The sequence below is a fragment of the Camelus dromedarius genome, chromosome 30 (genome assembly GCF_036321535.1).
Source record: "Camelus dromedarius isolate mCamDro1 chromosome 30, mCamDro1.pat, whole genome shotgun sequence".
Lineage (NCBI taxonomy): Eukaryota > Metazoa > Chordata > Mammalia > Artiodactyla > Camelidae > Camelus > Camelus dromedarius.
In genome coordinates this window covers 12617296-12636200 of record NC_087465.1, presented here as the reverse complement: position 1 = coordinate 12636200, position 18905 = coordinate 12617296, and the positions used below count along the sequence as shown (strand labels likewise).

General features: G+C 39.5%; 1 protein-coding gene across 7 annotated transcripts in view; it reads left to right on the top strand.

The window, feature by feature from the left end:
- The window catches only part of EYA1 (EYA transcriptional coactivator and phosphatase 1), a 274443-nt gene that overhangs the window by 217159 nt on the left and 38379 nt on the right, over nt 1-18905 (top strand). For all 7 annotated transcript variants that reach the window (XM_031441478.2, XM_031441477.2, XM_031441475.2 and 4 more), the window contains one exon: nt 17767-17856. In XM_031441478.2, the coding sequence (XP_031297338.1) occupies nt 17767-17856 (90 nt within the window). The remainder of the gene's footprint in view (nt 1-17766; nt 17857-18905) is intronic.

The following is an 18905-nucleotide window of genomic DNA, read 5'->3' as shown; positions in this document are numbered from 1 at the left end:
CTTCTTTTTTTAATTATTGAAGTATAGTCTGTTTGCAATGTTGTGTCAGTTTCTGGTGTACAGTATAATGTTTCAGTCGTACATATACATACATTCCTTTTCATGTTCTTTTTCATTATAGATTACTACAAGATAGTGAACATAGTTCCCTGTGCTATACAGTAGAAACTTGTTGTGTATCTATTTTATATATAGTAGTTAGTATCTGCAGATCTCGAACTCCCAATTTATCCCTTCTCACCCTCTTTTTTGCCTGGTAACCATAAGTTTGTTTATTATGTCTGTTCTGTGTGTATGACTTTTTGAGCCTGAGGTCAGGATGACCTGAAGAGTCCAATTGATAATGTGACCATCAGGAGAAAGGATGTTCTAAGCAGAGGAAACAGCAAGTGTGGAGGCAGGAAAGGGTTTGATGTTTGAGGGATAAAGAGGCTGGTGGTGTCGAACTTAGTGATGGAGATGCATAGTCAAGAAAGATGTGGGCTGGGATGAGGGCAGGTGCAAAGTGCCTCCCAGCCATGCTCAACAGGGCTGATCTCATTGCACGTGCCATGGGAAGTCATTGGAAGACTTCAAGGGGGGACATAACAAGATCAGATTTAGATTTTTAGATTGATTTGGCTGTGTGTGAACTAACGGTAGGGAAAGAGGGGTGGGGGAACAGAGAGGAGGAGGTCTTAGGGGTGATCTGATGCACTAGCTGTAGAGATGGAGAAAACTGATTGGATTACAGATTCTACTGCAGATAGAGAATTGGGATTCAATTGGATTGTGCTGTTGAGCAATAAGTAATAGGAGTGAAAACGTCATTCCTGGGTTTTTGTCCTGAGCAACTGGGAGTGTAGTCATCTATTTGTTGAGATGGGGAAGAATTAATTGGAGGGGAAATGGAAAGTTCAGTGTTCGACAAGTTTGAGGTGCCTGTTAGACATCCACTTGGACCCTTGGACCAGGCAAGGAGGTCCTTGGAAGGTGAGCCCAGGACATGTGGGCATGGTGAGAGCTGCAGATGTCAGGGTTAGAAGCTCCTCAGACACTTAGCTTGATTTCTTCCTAAACGTTTGTGAGCATCTTCATCGTGCTGGTTGCTCATGGTCAGCTGTTATCTCATTACAGGGACACCCCCTATCCTGACAGGTTGACTTTTGAAGATGTGTCACTGAGGATGTTGAATAGTAGCCTGTAGCATGCAAGAAAGTTTGCTCTGTGTTCTGTTTATTAGAGAACTTTAGAATCTTAAATCTGATCTTTGTGTCTGGTAAAAATGTGTAGATCAACAAGGATACTTCCAAACAATAATAAGAACCAAGCTGATCAGAACTTGCATCCCTCTTGCTGACTCGGCACAAGGAGAGAAGTCTGAAAGCAGTTCAGGGGCAAGCCACATTTCTTGGAGCACAGATTCAAGGATGTTGCTGGCCATTGTCGGGGATCATGTGGCTGGGCCTTACTCTACAGGCATACAAAGACATGAATGCCTGACAATGTGATAGCTGTTCTGTCTCTATGGGAACCAGATACTTGAGAAGTAGCTTAGTCACAGTAGCTTAGGCTGCTCAATGAGTAGGCCATTCAGTAAGGGGATACGGGATCTGGTTGATATAATGCAAAATTAGAGCATGTTACAGCAATGTGTACCAAAAAACGTTTGAGAATGTCCCACCTTCCATGTAACCCTAGCTGTGGGAAGCAGGCATGCTGGGTGTTATAAGGAAGTATTGTTTTATAACAAAGGTGATGGGAACAAAAAAAGGATGCTGGGTACAGGTCAGGTTTTAGGAAAGAGAAACAGCATATTAGCAGGAAAATGAAGCCCCTGGGTGTTACTGTATATTAGGTTGTTGTTAATAATATCTATCCTGGTTGTTTTTCATACATTTTGTAAAGTTGCTTTCCAACTAAATCCAGATTCTCCAATTTTGCTGAAGAAAACTAGTCTTGACTTTTTTTTTTTCCATTGAATTTTCTCCTTGAAATAGGCAATATCATAATCTAGTTGTTAACGTCAAAGCACAGACCCCAAATTTATATTTCCAATGAGTATTGTGCTGATGCCCCAAGCATGGTTTGCTCCTTGGGGGAGGACTTCACAAGGTACCCAGTATCATGATTGTTTCAAGACTTTCTATTGTTGCTTAACAAATCATACGGATTTGGGCTAGAGTGGTCCTTAAAAGCATTGAGCGCTCGCCCCTCATTTTCCAAGAAAACCTAAATGTGAACATTTAAGACAGCATAAAGCTTTGCATTTTTAACTATAGGCCCTGCTTATTAAGAATTTCCTATGTGCCCAGGGCCCATTTAACTCAGCTTCAGTGCTCTGAATCTATTGCCAAGCCCATTTACAGATGAGGAAACTGAGGCTTAGATGAGGTTAGAGATGTGAGAAACACTTAGCACCTAGTCCGACAGAGAATACTTATTGTTCTAATTTTAGTGTAGCTGAACCTTGACTGTGAAAAAACAAAACAAACAAACAAAAACTCTTGAGCCTGGCATAGTGGCCAGTGAGTAATACGTGGTAGTATCTTTACATTTATGAAGTACCAATGTGTCTGTCATATGCCTTCTGGTGTATAGGAAGGACGTCAGATTTGAATTCACAGAGAGCTAGACTCAGACCCAAGCTCTAATTTTCAGTTCATTGACCTTGGCCCAATTGTTTCTCCATGCTGAGCCTCAGTTTCCTCTTCTATAAATCTGGCTACTTGCAGAATTGCTTTAAGAATTAAGCTATGTCAACAACATCTCAATAAAGCTGGAGGGGAAAAAAAGGATTCAAGTTGCGGTCATGAGTTTGAAGGGCTCAGCACCGTGTCTTATTAATAGCAATAATCCAGTAATAAAAACAGTATATGTCACTGATTAATCTTGTATCTGCTGTCTAAATAAGCATTTGCCTGTTAACACACCAGGCTTCTAGGAGGGTCCCATTTGTCACAGTGAGTTTAGATGAACTCAGCCTCCCTAGTGAGTGTAGTACTGTGATCATTCAGCATACTGATGAAAGAAAAGTTCGACAGTAGTTTATCTAACCCATTTCATCAGAACACCCCAGCTAGCCAGTATGGATTGCTGTTCTTACCCCATTTTAGGATGCAACACTAAAGTCCAAAATCTGTTGAGAGGCAGCCATCTTCCATGGTGGCTGATGTAGATGGTGAATTCATAGCATGGCACCAGAGTGGCTGGACAGCTAGCATCCTCCTCGGGCTCTAGAGGATCTGGTTACTTATACAGAATGATCTCTCTTTTGGGACCTCTAGACCAGGAGTTGGCAAACTTTTCTGGTAAAGAGGCAGGTAATAAAGAGGTCAGATTCTGTGGGCTATATGCCTGTCATAACTACTCTGCTCTGCCCTGGTAGTGCAGGAACAGCCTCAGACAAAAGAAAAAGAATTTGTCTCAGAAACTGTATGTGGCCTGCAAAGTCTAAAATACTTTTTGTCTGTCCCTTCAAAGGAAAAGTTTGCCTGCCCCTGCTCTAGATCGTGCTCTGACCTTTGTGTTGATTCTATTTACTCCTGCCTTTAGGACACCAGGACAATTCAGTGACAGCCACACTGTGGTCAACTAGACTGGAAACTCAGTGCAGACATCCAATAAAGCACAAGCCAGCACATGCATTTGTCAGGGTAGGTGAAGCGGCTGTAACAAATAGGCCCCAAATCGCATAGCTTAAACACAGTAGAAATGTACCTCTTTCCTATTGAAGGGTCTCGGGTGGATTTTCCCAGTTGCTTGGTTTGGGCAGGGTTAGGTAATGCAGATAATGGTTGTACATCTCACCATGTACAGAAGCTCCTGAGGCTTCTTCTGTGACCGCTGTCAGATTTCTAACCCACAGCGAGAAGAAGCAGAGGGGAGCATGAAGGGCAGGCTTGATGGGCCGAGCTTAGAAGGGTGCACACCTCTGCCCCCTTGGCTCAGTGCAGAGGAGACCAGGAGATGTGGCCTCACTGTGAGGCCAGGAAGAAACAGAGAATGAGTTTTGGTGGATGGGTGGCAGCAGCAGCCACAGGTTTCAGCTAAGAAATATTTGACAAATGAGTAAAACACAAAGCCCACTTTCAAATCCTTGTGGTGGCTCTGGCCATCCCAGCAGAGCCGGACCCTCAGGCTATGGGACAGGTGTACTGAAGAGTGATGAATGGCCAGTTAATCCTGGAGGATGGTTCCCTGATTTTATCCTCTTCTTTATGGATCAATGCCAAGTGAGATCAAAATGATGAAATAATTTAGGGTCTCCAGCAGAACTTCTCAATGCCATGAGATGACATAGAATCTAAACTCCCAGAACAAACCAAAAACACACTGCTCTTGACTATCAAAGGGGTTTCAAGCTGAAAGAGCCTCCTGCAGCACTTTTCTTTGCCCTTATCCTGATAATAGTTCTCTTCCCCTTTAACTGCCAGCCCCTCCCTCCTGACTGGCAGTGACATATAGCCGAAATGCATGTTCCTGCTACCTTATTGAATAAAGCCCTATTTTTCACATTCATATATGTGAAAGGGAAGGCAGTGAACACATATGAATCACCACAGCTTTCCAGCTACCACCAGCTTGGGACTTCCCTTACACAGAGGCAGGAAAAGCATCTTATATCTGCAAGTCTCACTTGTTCTGTCTTAATCATCCCATCTATAAAATGGGAGCAGTCACAGGGCTGTTGGGAAAACAATATACAGCATCTAGAAAAATACTCATAGGCACTCCCTAAATAAGAGCGATCACTGCTTCCTTTGGGGGTTCAGAGGAGGGGTGGGCAAGAGTGGGCAAGTGTTGTTCCAGGTAGCAGACAGGGAGAGGCAGAAGAGGAGCATAACCATTTAGGGAAACGAGAGGCAAAATGGCTGGATACCTGTCAAGTATGTTTGGAAGATCAGACTCATACTTGCAGAAGACAGGTGGCAGAGAGTGTGGTAATGGTAATAAAAATACTGCACTTTTGTTCAGCTTTCATACTTCAGACCACCATCTCCAATTAGTTTCTTATATCTAATTAGTTCCTTCTCTTTTTTTTTTCCCAAAGAGGAAGCTATGTTTCAGAAAAATTAAATGATTGGCCCATGGAAGCACTCATCAGGAATATAATCTAGCCTTCTGATCGCCCTCAAAAGAGGGATGCCAGGAGCCTTGGGTGCCAGGATTTTGCATCATGGGCATGGCGATGCCATGAACAATATTGAAACATTGGAGTGACATGATGGATGTGTGCAGTTCGGAAGATTGATCTGATAGCAGAGATTATTATGGTTCTCCTGGTGGGAAATAACAAAGGCTTAAGAGAATGGCTGTAATACTAGGAAGGAGATAGGAGAGAGGTTGCACGTGAAATCTGGATAGGTCTTTTGACTGGATTTCGCTGTGTAAGCTTTCTGCTGGCACTGCGCGGGCCCCTACATGTTGAGGCCAACTTGGCCAGATCTACCCTGGCTTTCTTTTCTTTCCTCCCTCTTTGTACCACTCCTTGGCAGCTGTCCCATGTTTGGGACTCATTGGGGTTTCTCCACAATCACAGTTAATCTTTGGAATGGTGAAGTTCTTTCTCCTATGCTCTACTTGGGTATTATTTTCATGATGTTGAAAGAGAGTCTCTTAAGTAAGGAGAAAATTAGAGCAGTCGAGTGTCACATATCTAATCAGTAAAAAGGACCTGATTAGCCCCACCGCAAGTTGGGATATTTTCTTTTTTAAATCATTCAGCCAGTAATTCAACCGTGATTTATTTTTCATGTGTATACATTCTAGTAATCCAGATTATTTCTTCATTGGCATCAGACCTACGCCCAACTCCTAAAACTTGGCATTTCACATCGGCTGTTCTGTGATAGGGCCTTATAAAATTGCAAAAAGTTGAGTCCATTGATGGTATTGATAACTTTAGACAGGTGGGGAGAAAACAATGGAACCTTTGGGTCTCGGAGGTTGTACGTATCATTTACATAAGACTTTCAGTAATATTTTTTAAAGAAATAACATTTTAGCATATTTATTTTCTTCTCTCCAATAATGGAGCTAATTTTCTCATCTTATCTTTAATCCTTCCCTTCTGAGCAATCAGCATGGGGCCACTCCTGGATGCAGAGTGCCCATTCCTGTTTTTCTGCTTTTTTTTTTCCTCCAAAACAAAAGATCTTAATAGGGAGAATTTATTTTAAATGGCATTCAGGCCCTGTTTGTGGCTGTAATATCAGAATAAAATAAGGAATTGCTTAAGGGGTCCAAAACGGGTATTTTCCCTTTCCTTGGACTGATCCTAGCCAAAGATTTGTTTTGCTTTGAGCATAGTTTATAAGACTTTCACAATGACCAACAAATTCTCATAAACCTGCTTACATCCTTAACATCACACCTCCCTGGGCACCTTTGTCCCCCAGTAACTGCTTGCCAGTGGAGGCTTAGTGACCCACGTAAGATCCGTGCAGACAGAATTTTTAGGAACCTTATCTTTTATTCCACAAATTTAAAATGTTTAAGTACCATATCCCAGGAAACTAGTCAGGCTTTCTGAAATAGTTGGGCCATCTTCTAGCAACCCTTTCTAGCCTAAGATAAATTCTTCAAATAGCATTTTTTTCAAACTTCATATATTATACTTTTTGATTCAAAGTAGAGTAGCAATTGCCGGAAGTCTGTGTAGGTTTGCTTTCGTAGATGCAACGGGGGATATTCAAATAGGAGAGACGCAAATGACGTTTATCATATATTGAAAATGTACTTGTAAGTTGGAAATAGTAGTAGATAAAAAATAAAAAGCAAAATTAATTTGGGGGCTTTCAGTAAAATAAACCCCCAATATCACTAGTAAAACCCAGTTACTAACTCACAATGCCGTGGCTGCCTAAAATTAAAACAATGATTTAGGTATTAAAAATATTTTTTAAATGTCTCAACATGAAGAATTTAAATTGGAAAATTTATATTGCTTTATACATTTGCTTGGTTTATTTTACTGTTTTTTTTTGGGGGGGGTTGTTGTTTTGCTTTTCACCTTAGAAAAATAAGATGGTAAAAGAAAAGGAATTAAAGGGCAAAACGTGCAAGGGTGTGGAAATAGGTACCAGAGCCACATTAACAACAGGAACAGTTTTTTTCTTTTAATGCTTTGCTGGTAACACAGCAGCGCAGAGAAACTGCTGTCTTACTAACATTTGGTGCTATTTTTAGCTGTTTTTGTTGTGAAATTTAAGTGACTCATAGTTACTCTTTTTAAACTACATGAGATCTAATGTAATATTTGGCATTGAAGCATCATTAAACCAAAACTAAAAGTTTTGTGATGTATCTTTTAAAATACATAAAAGGAAGAGATACTGTTATGATTCGATGAATGGTTAGCTTTAAGGTTTCTAGAGAAGGGACAAAATATTTTATTTTTCCACTCAGAAAGCATTCTGGATCCTATTCTAAAAACCTGAGGAGAGGGAAACAGGTTTTCTTCAAACTATCTATTCCGAGACTCAAAGGACTACGGATCCTCCGAGCCAAAAATAGAATTTTGAGAAAGTTAATGAAAATGGGTTGAGAAAAGCACTTTTGAACCAGTCTCCGTTCAGGGGGGTGGTAGGTGCTTGTTGAAGGCAGGGATCATGTTTGCCATTAAAAACAGATTAAATTGCCATTGAAGCCACGAAATGAAAATTAGGGATGAGTGCAAACCTCCCTTCAAAACAGTCTTTGTAGTGCTTACTTAAAAGACGGTTAAGATCAAATATCAATTTGCAATGCAGATGTAACGATGATATTTCTCAATGTAAATGGCCAACAAAATAACCTGAGCAGTGTGAACTTCAACTTGGTCACTCAGTCAATAAGGCTACTATAAACGTGGGTGTACAGATTCTCTCTGCGACCCTGCCTTCAATTATTTTGGGCACCAGAAGTAGAATTGCTGGATCACATAATAATCCTAAGTAGCCATCCTATTGGGTGTGACATGGTATCTCCTTGTGATTTTCATTTCCATTTCTCTAACGATTCGTGATGTTGAGCATCTTTTCATGTGTTTTCTGACCATTTGTGTATCTTCTTTAGAGAGTCTCTGTTCAATTTCTTTGCCCATTTTTTAATCGGGTTGTTTGCTTTTTCATTGTTGAGTTGTAGGTGTTCTTTGTATATCCTGTATACTAACCTCCTATCAGGTATGAGTTCATATATTTTCTACTATTCCATAGGTTATCTTTTCATTGTAATTGGATCCTTTGGTGCACAGAAGTTTTTAGATGTAGTCTAATTTATCTCTGTTTTCTTTTGGCTCCTGTGGGTTTGGTGTCATAGCCAGTAATTCCTGCCAGATTCAGTGTCATGAGGCTTTCCTTCTAAGAGTTTTATAGTGTTGCTCTTAGGTTTAGGTCTTTGATCTATCTTGAATTTATTTTTGTATATGGTCTAAGGTATAGATCCAGCTGTATTCTTTGCACAGGAGTATCTAGTTTTCCCAGTTTCATTTGTTGAAAAGACTGTCTTTTCCTCATTAAATAATCTGAGCACCCTTGTTGAAAGTCGTTTGACCATATATGTAGGAGTTTATTTCTCAGTTCTCTGTTTATTCTATTGGTCCATATATCTGTCTTTATGCTTGTCTTTATGTATGTCTCCATACCACACTGTTTTGACTGCTGTGGCTTTATAATAAGACTTGAAATCAGGAAGTGTGAGACCCAATTTTTTTCTTTTTTAAGATTGTTTTGGCTATTTGGGGTTCCCTGAGAGTCCATATGAATTTTTTTTTTATTGAAGTATAGTCAGTTAAAATGTGTCAATCTCTGGTGTACAGCACAATATCCCAGTCATGCATATACATATATATATTCATTTTCACTATGAATTTTAGAATGGATTTTTCTTTTTTTGCAAAAAATGCCGTTGAGAATATGATAGGGATTGCATTAAATCTATAAGTCACTTTGGGTAGTCTTGTCAACTTAATCTTAAATCTGCATCCATGAACGTGGAATGTCTTTTCATTTATTTGTGTTTTCTTTGATTTCTTTCAGCAACATTTTGTAGTTTTCAGTATGCAAGTCTTTTGCCTACTTGATTACATTTATTTCTAAGCATTTTATTCTTTCTGATGCTATTTTAAATGAAATGTTCTTAAATTCCTTTCTGGACTCTTCATTGTAAGTGTATAGAGATACAACTGATTTTGGTGTGCTGATTTTGTGTCCTATAACTGTGCTGAATTCATTTGTTAGTTCTAACAGTTTTTAGAAACTCCTTGGAGTTTTCTACATATAAGACCATGTCATCTGTGAACAAAGATAATTTTACTTCTTCCTCTCCTGTTTGAGTGCCTTTTATTTCTTTTTCTTTCTTACCTAATTGCTCTGGCTGGGAATTCCAGGACTAGGTCTGATGGATATGGTAACTGCAAGCATCCTTGTCCTGTTCCTGAGGAAAAGCATTCAGACTTTAATCACTGAGTCTGATGTTGCCTGTGGGCTTTTCATATATGGCCTTTACTGTATTGAGATAGTTTCTTTCTGTATTCTGTTCCCAGTTTGTAAAGTATTTTTCTCCAGTGGTTCTATAAGTTTTTTTTTTTTTGCAGTTTTTTTATATGTATATTATGTCTTTTAATCTGTGTGTTCTCACTCAGTCTATTTTTCTTAACTTTGAGTATTTCTATTGAAATAATCAGATTATTCATCCTGCAGAGTTCCTGGGAGTCTGGGTTTCCTTTCTGTTCAATTTTCACTCTGTTCCTTTGTCACATACTCTTTTGCCTCCTGTATTTCTTATGAATTAGTAGTAGCTATATGGAGAAGCTTAATTAGATTCAGGTTTGATGGTTTATTTGTTCATTTCAGTCAAGACTTCATAGGTGGGATATATCCTTCCAGTAAGAGATGCCTGCTGTCTAGTTGTTCTCTTTTTTAAACTTCGGCTTTCTGGTTGGACAGTCTCCTTTACCAATCCATAGGATATTCTTACTTATCCTGTAAATTCTTTCTTCTTGACTCAAAGTTAGTTGATTAAGAAGGAGAAAACTCGAGAGTTTAAGGGTTCTTTTAAACCCCCCAAGAACTACAGAACCAAGTATATGTGTATCTACATGAGAAATAAAAGGATTGACAGTTCGTGCTGCAAATAACTATCCCATAGCTACTTTCGGTGGGACAAAGTTTTGAGATGAAACTAAAGCACTTTCTGAATTTGGAGATTTTCTTAACTATCTCCTCTCTTTGAATATATTCAGTACTAGTTCAGATCCTTGATTAAGGCTTCCTGGTCACCACTAGTAGACCTTCAGTGGCTCAGGCAGGTGCCACATTACTTTATTATCTTCTCAGCAGCATAGTGAATGTCAGTTTTTATCAGCCAGAGTTTTGAGTTAGTGAACTAATGTGATTAATCGATAGGTGAGCCTGCTGCTTGGTGGCTAACTTTAAAGGTAACTCCAACCTGCACCTTGAGGCTGGGGTCTGGCCTTAGGCATTTTCTCTGTAGGTAGTTTCCTTGTAAACCTCAGTGCAAGAATAATAGTTAACAGAGCTTTGTGTACAATGTATATACAAAGTAACCTTGACTTGGAAGTAATCAATTATTTACATGAGGGACAGAATGCTGTGCTCACATCAGGGAGCTGAGGAACTGAATACCTTTCCCTGGTAGTCAGTCACACTACTCAGTCAGGGTTGCTATTAGTGAAAGAACTAATCCTAGAAGACCTCACTTTCCTTTCTTGTTACGATAGCTGAAGTTGATATCCTTAAAGTACTCCCACAGATTTATCCTTTGACCCCACCACAAACAAGACCTCGCCAAATTATGATACTCATCAAATGCTAAAGCGTAGCATCATTTTGGGAGCACTGAAATTTTTCAGGGTCTTTATATTGAAGGTACTAGATTTGGAATGTACCTCATTACTGTTTATTGCCATTTATCACTACTAGCCCTTTGTTGATAAATCTGGGTGGTGTCAAGATTTTGCCAAGACCTATTCTCCTAAGTTATTTGTAAATTAACTGTTAAGCAATGGATTTGGGCTGTGCTTAAGTACCTGTCACAAGATCTGACCCTTTAATGATTAAAGGGAATAAACTAACAGGCATCTATGTCCAACCCAAGGAGGTCACACTGATTGGTGATGCAAGCAATTAATTTTTTTAAGAATACTTTGAGTTTTCTACTGAATTGATACAGTACCTGGGTCCTATCTAAATGCCACCACCTCCCCCTCAGTTCCGAGATCTTCAGAGTATAGGGCAACACCACAGCTGGTTTCCTAGAGTTGGGTCATCTCTCTTAGTGATAAGAAGCTTGGTAGGCATCTTTTGGGAGAACTGATGGCACTCCTCCTGGGAGTGGTCACACTGCATGTTCCCTGTTTAACATCCACACAAATCAGCTTTGCTGATGACTGGGCTCTTAAAAACACAGTCACCTGAAAAATATTGGCATGAGGAATTTAGGGTTGCCCCTATCTTTAAAAATCATGAACTTCGCATCCAGTTTGAATGCAGAATGTCAATGCATCTTTTTGTAGTGGGGACATGGTGCCCCGCAGCTATTGTTGTAGTTTAGTGATAGTGGAAACACCACCACCACCACTGACAGCGGTAGCAGAGCAGCTTAATACTTGCCAGGCACTGGGCTATGCTCAGAAGTTTAAATATATGACCAATTTAATCTTTCAAATAAACCTGTTTTATTCCTATTTTACTAATGAAGCCCAGGATTTAAGTAACTGAACCTGCCCATCAGCCATCTAGTAAATAACAGAGTTAGAATTCCAATCTAGACTCTGACTGCAAAGCCTGCAGAATGACCACCATGAACTTGTGCACTTCCGGTGTCCTTCTGCCGTGCATGCTTGCAGGCTAGGAGCACAATTATCTTAGAATAAACTCCTTCCATTCCTCCCACATGTAGCAAAAGAGAACCCCTGTTAATGCCTTGTGTTAGGATTAGTGTTAGACCTAGTTCAGTCAAGAGATGCACTGGATGTCATCCTTGTAAGCTCAGATCACAAGGAGTTTCATTATTTGTCATCCTAAGAGAATTCTTAGATGGAAATTTGGAATCTGTGGGACAGCCCTGCAGTGACAACAACGTCTTCCTCTGGTGGTTGAGTCTTGGTGAGATTAAATTTCTGAATCACTATGAATTGTGCTTACTGAAAAGTGCATTTGTAATGGCCCTTAAAGTTTATCAAATGCCCTAGCTCATCTGTAAAACAAAGCAGGGCAACAACAGACCATATCCTAGTTTTCCAATGTTCAATACCCTCATGCATTTATAGGCACCCTTTTCTTTCATTACTTCAGATCAGATTATAGAATTTCAACATGTGAATTCAAGACTGACATGAGTCTCTCTAGAGGATGAATTTAATGGCATTTCAACATTTCTATGCAGTAATTTTGTCTCGAATTTCTTTCTTCTTTTTAAAGCATTTTCATCACATGAAGATTTAGTGTGCAGTGCTCAGGCTGAAAAAAAAATCAAGAAACAGTAAAAGAATGACTGCTGGCCAAGGATGATGCTGATAATTTGAATATAGGATGATGATAACTTTAATCTCTGTGGGCAGTTCTGTGTTCTAGAAACAGGAGTAAAAGATCTTGAGGCAATGGGATAATTAAAGATCCCTGGATAGTTGTTGAAAGCAAAACAATTGTTTTAGGCCTGGGTCCACATTCAGCAGATTTCATTTATAGTTAATTTTTCTATATAATGTTGCTTTCTCTTCAATAAACATAACCATCTTTGACTTATGTGAAACAGCCCTGGGTAGTCCAGCATTGCAGTGAGTTCCTTCACCTTATTTTCATGACTTTAAGCAGAATTTTACAATTTTATATCACATCAAAATAATTTAAGATCAGGTTTAAATTTCATTCCTGTTTGTGTGTGTGTGCACGCACGTGTGTGTGGTGTTGGATGCTGTCTGTCTTGTTTTAGTAAAAGAAACAGCTAATAGAATTTCTTTGGCATAAGAACTATAGAAAATTTACACTATATAGTAAATATACACTCTAGTAAATTTTTGTATTAAACAAGGACTATGATAAAAATATATGACTGTGTTTTCTCTATTTGAGCCTCTTCACTGAACTATTCAATTTTTACTAGGGAACTAAATTGCAGAGCACATAAGAATATATTTTGCAAGATGTGGTAATGCATAACACTGATGAGTTTAAAAAATAAATAATTGTATGCTGATCTTATGCTAGTCTTAGCCACTGCATCAAATAGATAAGGCTTTGTAAGCAGCTATTCTAAAAATGGGCTGCTCTTTAATCAGGTACAAATTACAAATGAACAAGTTTAATACTATTTTATGGAGATAGAATGACTTTAGGAATCAAATGTCCATTTTCGCCTTAAGCTAGTTGTCTGGGAATTTTTTTTTTTTTTTTTTTTTTACTGACAACTAACTAAAGATCAAATTTAATAGTTTTTCTTCATTAGAATTATTTGAAGCACCCATTGTTTATTACTTTCATTCATTTACTCCTCCGCCAAACTTTGAGAAAGCCCTTGCGCCAGGCATTGTGCACCGTCTCAAGGATGGAGAGATCAAGATACAGGGGTGTGGCTCTGCAATAGCATAGACAGGTGTGACACCTAGCAGCTGCCACGCCTGGCTGAGAGGAGTCAGGGAGGAGACTCCAGACTGATGGAGGTCAGTGGGAGAAGCCCTGTGCAGGGATGCAGGACGTGGGTGTGTGAGTTGAGCAGAGACTTCTATGTATTCATGTCAGAGGGAGACTGATCCAGTGAGCTATGCTACTGCACATAGTTATAAAAAAAAAATATGTCTGGGGAAGAGAAAATGATGGTGGTGTAAGGAAGGCATGGAATTGGAGGTCCAAGTGGCAGGAGATTGTGATTGAGTTGATATGGAAGTAAAGAGAGGCTTTTTAGAAGAATGCCAAGATTTGGGGCCAGTAGGGTACCATTCTCCTGACATAGGAAAACAGTAGGTTTCCAGGGAAATATGATGAATCCAAATTGCAGCCCATTGAGTTTCAGGTGCTCTGCATGGTATCAAGTACAACTGACCAGTAGTGATTATATATGGACCTACAAATGAGGTCTAAGATTTAATAGAGGGGAGTAGGGTGGTGGATGAAGACATGAGTGTGTTGTGGTCTGTGAGGCAGTATGAATAGGAATGGATGAAAACAGTCCTAGCAACCAACATCACTTAAGGGATAGGTGATGGATAATCAGATTCTAGGAAGATGCCCAGAAAAGATTGATGGTGTTATAGACATCAGGGAAGGAGAAATGTTAAGAAGAAATTAGACAGCAGTGGCAGACACGGCAGAGGAGTCAAGTTCAGAAAAGAATGGAAACATTTGGCAACAAGGTTTACTTGAAATGTTTCTTTGAAGTGGAGGCAAAGTTCTAAATAATTTTTCAAAAGTGATATAGCAAAAAAATGGTGTTTTGAAAGCCACCATTTCACAACTACAGCTCTGGAATTTGTTACTGCAAAACACAAGAAGAGTAAGATTAAGCCAAAGACATGGTGATTTTAATGTTCACTTTGGGTCTAAAAAATATGTCTTTTCTTTCTCCCTCTAAATATGCCAAAAGAAGCCATCAAGCTGTGGCTAGTTTATTAGCTCTTCAGTGTTAGCTTCTGTGACATCTGACTTGTATCTGTGACCACAGTTGTCTGCCTGCTGTCCTGGCTAAGTCTCCTTTTAGTAAAACACGTAGGGTGAGATAGCTTTGCACGCTGACCGCTGTTAACCACGAGCAAATCACAGCATTGTTACAAGGCAGTTTTCCTATCTCTGAAATCAAAAGTCAGCCTTCTCTAGAACCTCCTTTTCAAACTATAGGCACACATTAATGGGCGATGAAATGGAAAATGACAGCATACACTCCACACAGTGTGTAAAGCCTTCTTTTGCCAAACTCAGGTTTCAGCTATTTCAGTTCTGTGTGTGTGTTTGTGTCTGTGTCTGTGTGTGTGTGAAAGAGAGAGAGGAATGTTGCTAGATCATGGTGTGAAATATATTTTTTACTGTGGATTGTGGTTTAAAGGTGTTTGACCAACACTGCGCTTGACTAGAATCCCTCCTCCAATTCTAAGAGTCTCTCATCCCAGTTAACTATCACACTGTTCTTTTGATTTAGTCAGTGTTTCCTGACAATATCATGGAGTGGCAGGTATGAAAACTATTAAGGAATGACAGCTATTAGCAAAAGAGAAAAACATTAGAAGGTAAATAAGGCCAACATCTGTGTTATATTTGACCACAAAACTGAACATGCTTTTAAAATTTATTACTATTCTGACTCACAAGTCATGACTGTAATTTATGAAGAAGAGTTAGAGTGTGGTACACATTAAAAAACAATGGAGTAATTCTTTTGAGGGTGGCATAAGTAAGCAACCATATCAGGGGGAAATAATCCTTTTTCAAAAGTAACGATATCATGGCACATAAATTCCAGAATTGCCAATTAAATAAACGCGGTGAATCTCACTGCCTTGACACATAAAAAGATTCATTGACGTGGTTAGGAGACAAGTCAGTGTATTTTTATTGGCCTCAACTAGATGAAGTGCACACCTGAGTCAGGTGTTTTGTTTTAGAAACAGCTGTTTGAAATTCCCCTCCTGGTTAATTCTCCTCTAGGCTGTATTTGAGCATTTGTTTTTTTTCCAGCAGGCTTACTGATACTTAGAATTCTTGTGAGTGAGCAGTTTCCTATGAAACAAAGAGTCAATGGGAGTTTTTCTTTACTTACTTCTAAACTGTTTTTAATTCTTCTACAACCTACAGAAATTCATAGATTTTAGGTGGTATTAAGCAGGGACGATTTAACAAGGCACAGGAAATTTGAGGGATGTGTTTTCATTTGTCCCTCCCCACACAGTTCTTGGACATTCAGTTAACCCCTGTGTTTTTATTTCCTGCCTATACACTTACAAACCCTGGGGTATTTGCTTTTGCCCCTTTGCCAGTCTAACCCCAGATTTTTGGCAATACTGTGTATTCTGCCCCCTTTCTACTGCCATTTGGCTGGCAGAGAAGGCTTCCATGAGAGGGGAATTGAGGTCACATTGTTATCCTGCCATATCATCCCCAACCCTCCTCTGGTCCTCAGGGACTCCTGCAAGATGCTGAGGGGGTGGTGGTGCTAGTGGGGTGGGTGGAGTGAGTGGGATGGGTGATGCAGTGATGGTGTTGACTGCGCCTCCCTGGCCACAGCTGATTGGCCTGTGGTTGGCACCCCACGAGTCCCCACCCCCATCCACCATCCCAGAACCCTGCTTTCTCAGATGTGTTTAAACATGTTATTGTACCCAATTAGGACATGGAGATTTTTTTCCCTATGGGAGAGCAATGTAGTTGCCAACTAGCTATCTGATTTATTAGATGAGCAAACTGAGGCTCAATAAAATAAAGACACCTAAGTGGGAGAGCAAGGGTAAGGCCTGGCCTCTGGGCTTAGGGCTCTCCTTCTACCACTTGTTGCTACTTCCCATGGCCCATGAGAAGATGGGACTTGAGGTTATTACTCAAGGTCATGGTGGACTTTAGATACGTGGAGGGTGGGGAGTAAGACACAAGCAAGTCCTGACCTTTGGAATGAAGACAGTAGAAAAAAATGTACAAGGTTTATGTTGGACAGTGTTAGAAAGCAAGACTCTTTTATTTTCTCTGGGTTTTATGTTCTCCACTGTAAGACTCAAAGACTGGTGATACACAGAGTGCACTTCAGCCAGAAGGGTGACCTATGTGAAGGCATAATTTCTTTAATTAAGTGGTGATACACATACATGTAGGGTCCAAAGTTTTGCTGTGATAATAAAATAATATATCAGAAATTATTGTTCTTTGGAGAAATTTAAAATGCCAGACAAGTGGAAGTTGGTGTTGCTATTAGAATGCCAATAAAAACTTCAAAAACTCACATTACATTCCTGAATACATCCTCTCCAGAATTCTTCTTCTTCACTAATTATGCAGGATGTTCACCATGAACAGTGTTGCTTCCTGCATTCGATTCATAATGAATACAGTAACACCATGACACAGTAGCACCTTGCCAGTATCTCCACATCCCCTGTCTCAGGGCCAGCAGATGTCATCAGGGTATGAACTGTGTGGGACAGACAGCATTGGGTAGAAGCCACTGTGCACCTCAGAATGCTGCTACCTCCCTCTGTGTTGTACTGGCTGTTTGATGGCTGGATAGTGTCACAAGGATGTCAAGATCGCCTTCCTGAGCTGGACAGCAAGCCAGCTGGTCAGAGTGGCCAGCATTTCCTATTTTGAGTATGTTCAAAATTGGCAGGTAGTCCGAGCAAATAAACAGTAATGATAGTTATCATCTGGAGTAAAACTGGTATTTACCACCCTTCTGAAATGAATCAGCTCTGTGTCTGTTTCTGATGTTTGTAGCAATGCATTTAGATTGCTTGATGGATTGTGGCATAACATAAACAATGTCTTCCTGATTCACTGAATTTCTTGCTCCTGAAACAGATGTGAAGATCAGTTTTCTCTACTTTATATGTTTAAGTAACCCTAGGTTTTATATTTTTGTAATTTTTTTAAGCAGCGAGTTTTTTCTTCTTTATGCAAAGTACCAACAATATTAGGGGCACTCTTTAAATAAATCACTGAAGTTTGCATCCAGAGTACACCACACACTCGAAAAGCAGCTGGAGCCCAAGCCCTTTTGGCCTTTCCTGATGCAAACTCCCTCTCAGCGTGACACCCTCCTTCCTGTAACCTGAAGTACGCATGTTCCTGACCTGCAAAATTCTCCTTTTAGGATCCACCGACTTCAGTTTCCCTTGGACTTCGAATGGAGGAAATGATCTTCAACTTGGCGGACACACATCTATTTTTTAATGACTTAGAAGTAAGTTCTAATTATTTCATATACTCTTTTTGCATGTTTGGAAATAGGTGATTGGTCTTAAAATGACAATGGGGTATAATTTTTTGAATATATATATAACTGAAATAATGAGATTAACTAATTATTGATTATATGGTCGTGTATTTTGCCTTCATGGAATTTCTGTTTTGCTTTACTATGGCTGTTGCATTTTAAAGTTCTGTTCCACATGACCATTGATAAGGATTAAAAGTTGATGTCAAGAATCTTAAATGTTAAACCGTGTTGATTATCAGAAGCTACAGATTTCTCAGTTACATAATCACTGTTGAGATGGATTACCTTTAGAATCCACCAGAGTAAGACACAAGCAAGTCTTGACCTTTGGAATGAAGGCAGTGTGTTTGGAAGACAGTAGAAATCCAGAATTTGTGATCCTTGCTATGCTGTCCATGTTAGACTCTTATGATATTGGGTCAGATGCTTTTCTGTCTGGTTGGCCCAACTGGTTGTGTTTCAGTCAGGCGTCTTCTTTTTGGGTTGCCTTATGTCAAACTGCTGATGATCTTGTTTGTCCATTATAATTCGAGTGGAAACTTTTGTAAGATGGCTGGTTAAATGTGTTACAGGTAATGACAAACATGCTGATCTTGATTAGAAGGAAGTTTGTTGTTTTTTTTTTAATATCTCCATAATGAGAAAACTTGACTTATAACTACTACATTCCACTCTCTTCTCAATAGAGATAGCTGTTTATTTAAACCCTGCTCTTAAGCAAGCTGGTGGTAGGGCTGCCAACAGGCATTAATCATCACGTTGTTGTTTTGCTAGATTTTATAAATGTATGTTATTTCAGACAGGAGAAGAATCTGAAAGATTCAAATAGAACTTTTACTGATCAAAGTTAATTGGCAGCAATTGGCCTTTAAATATTTCCTGATGTTTCCCTTTTCAAAATCAAGCAAAATGCACCTTACTTAATAGATGAGCTAAAATCATTTGAAAAAAGCCAGCGTGTCACAGAACTGAAATGCGGTTTGTTCTCCATCTGTCCTGTATTTTGATTTCTT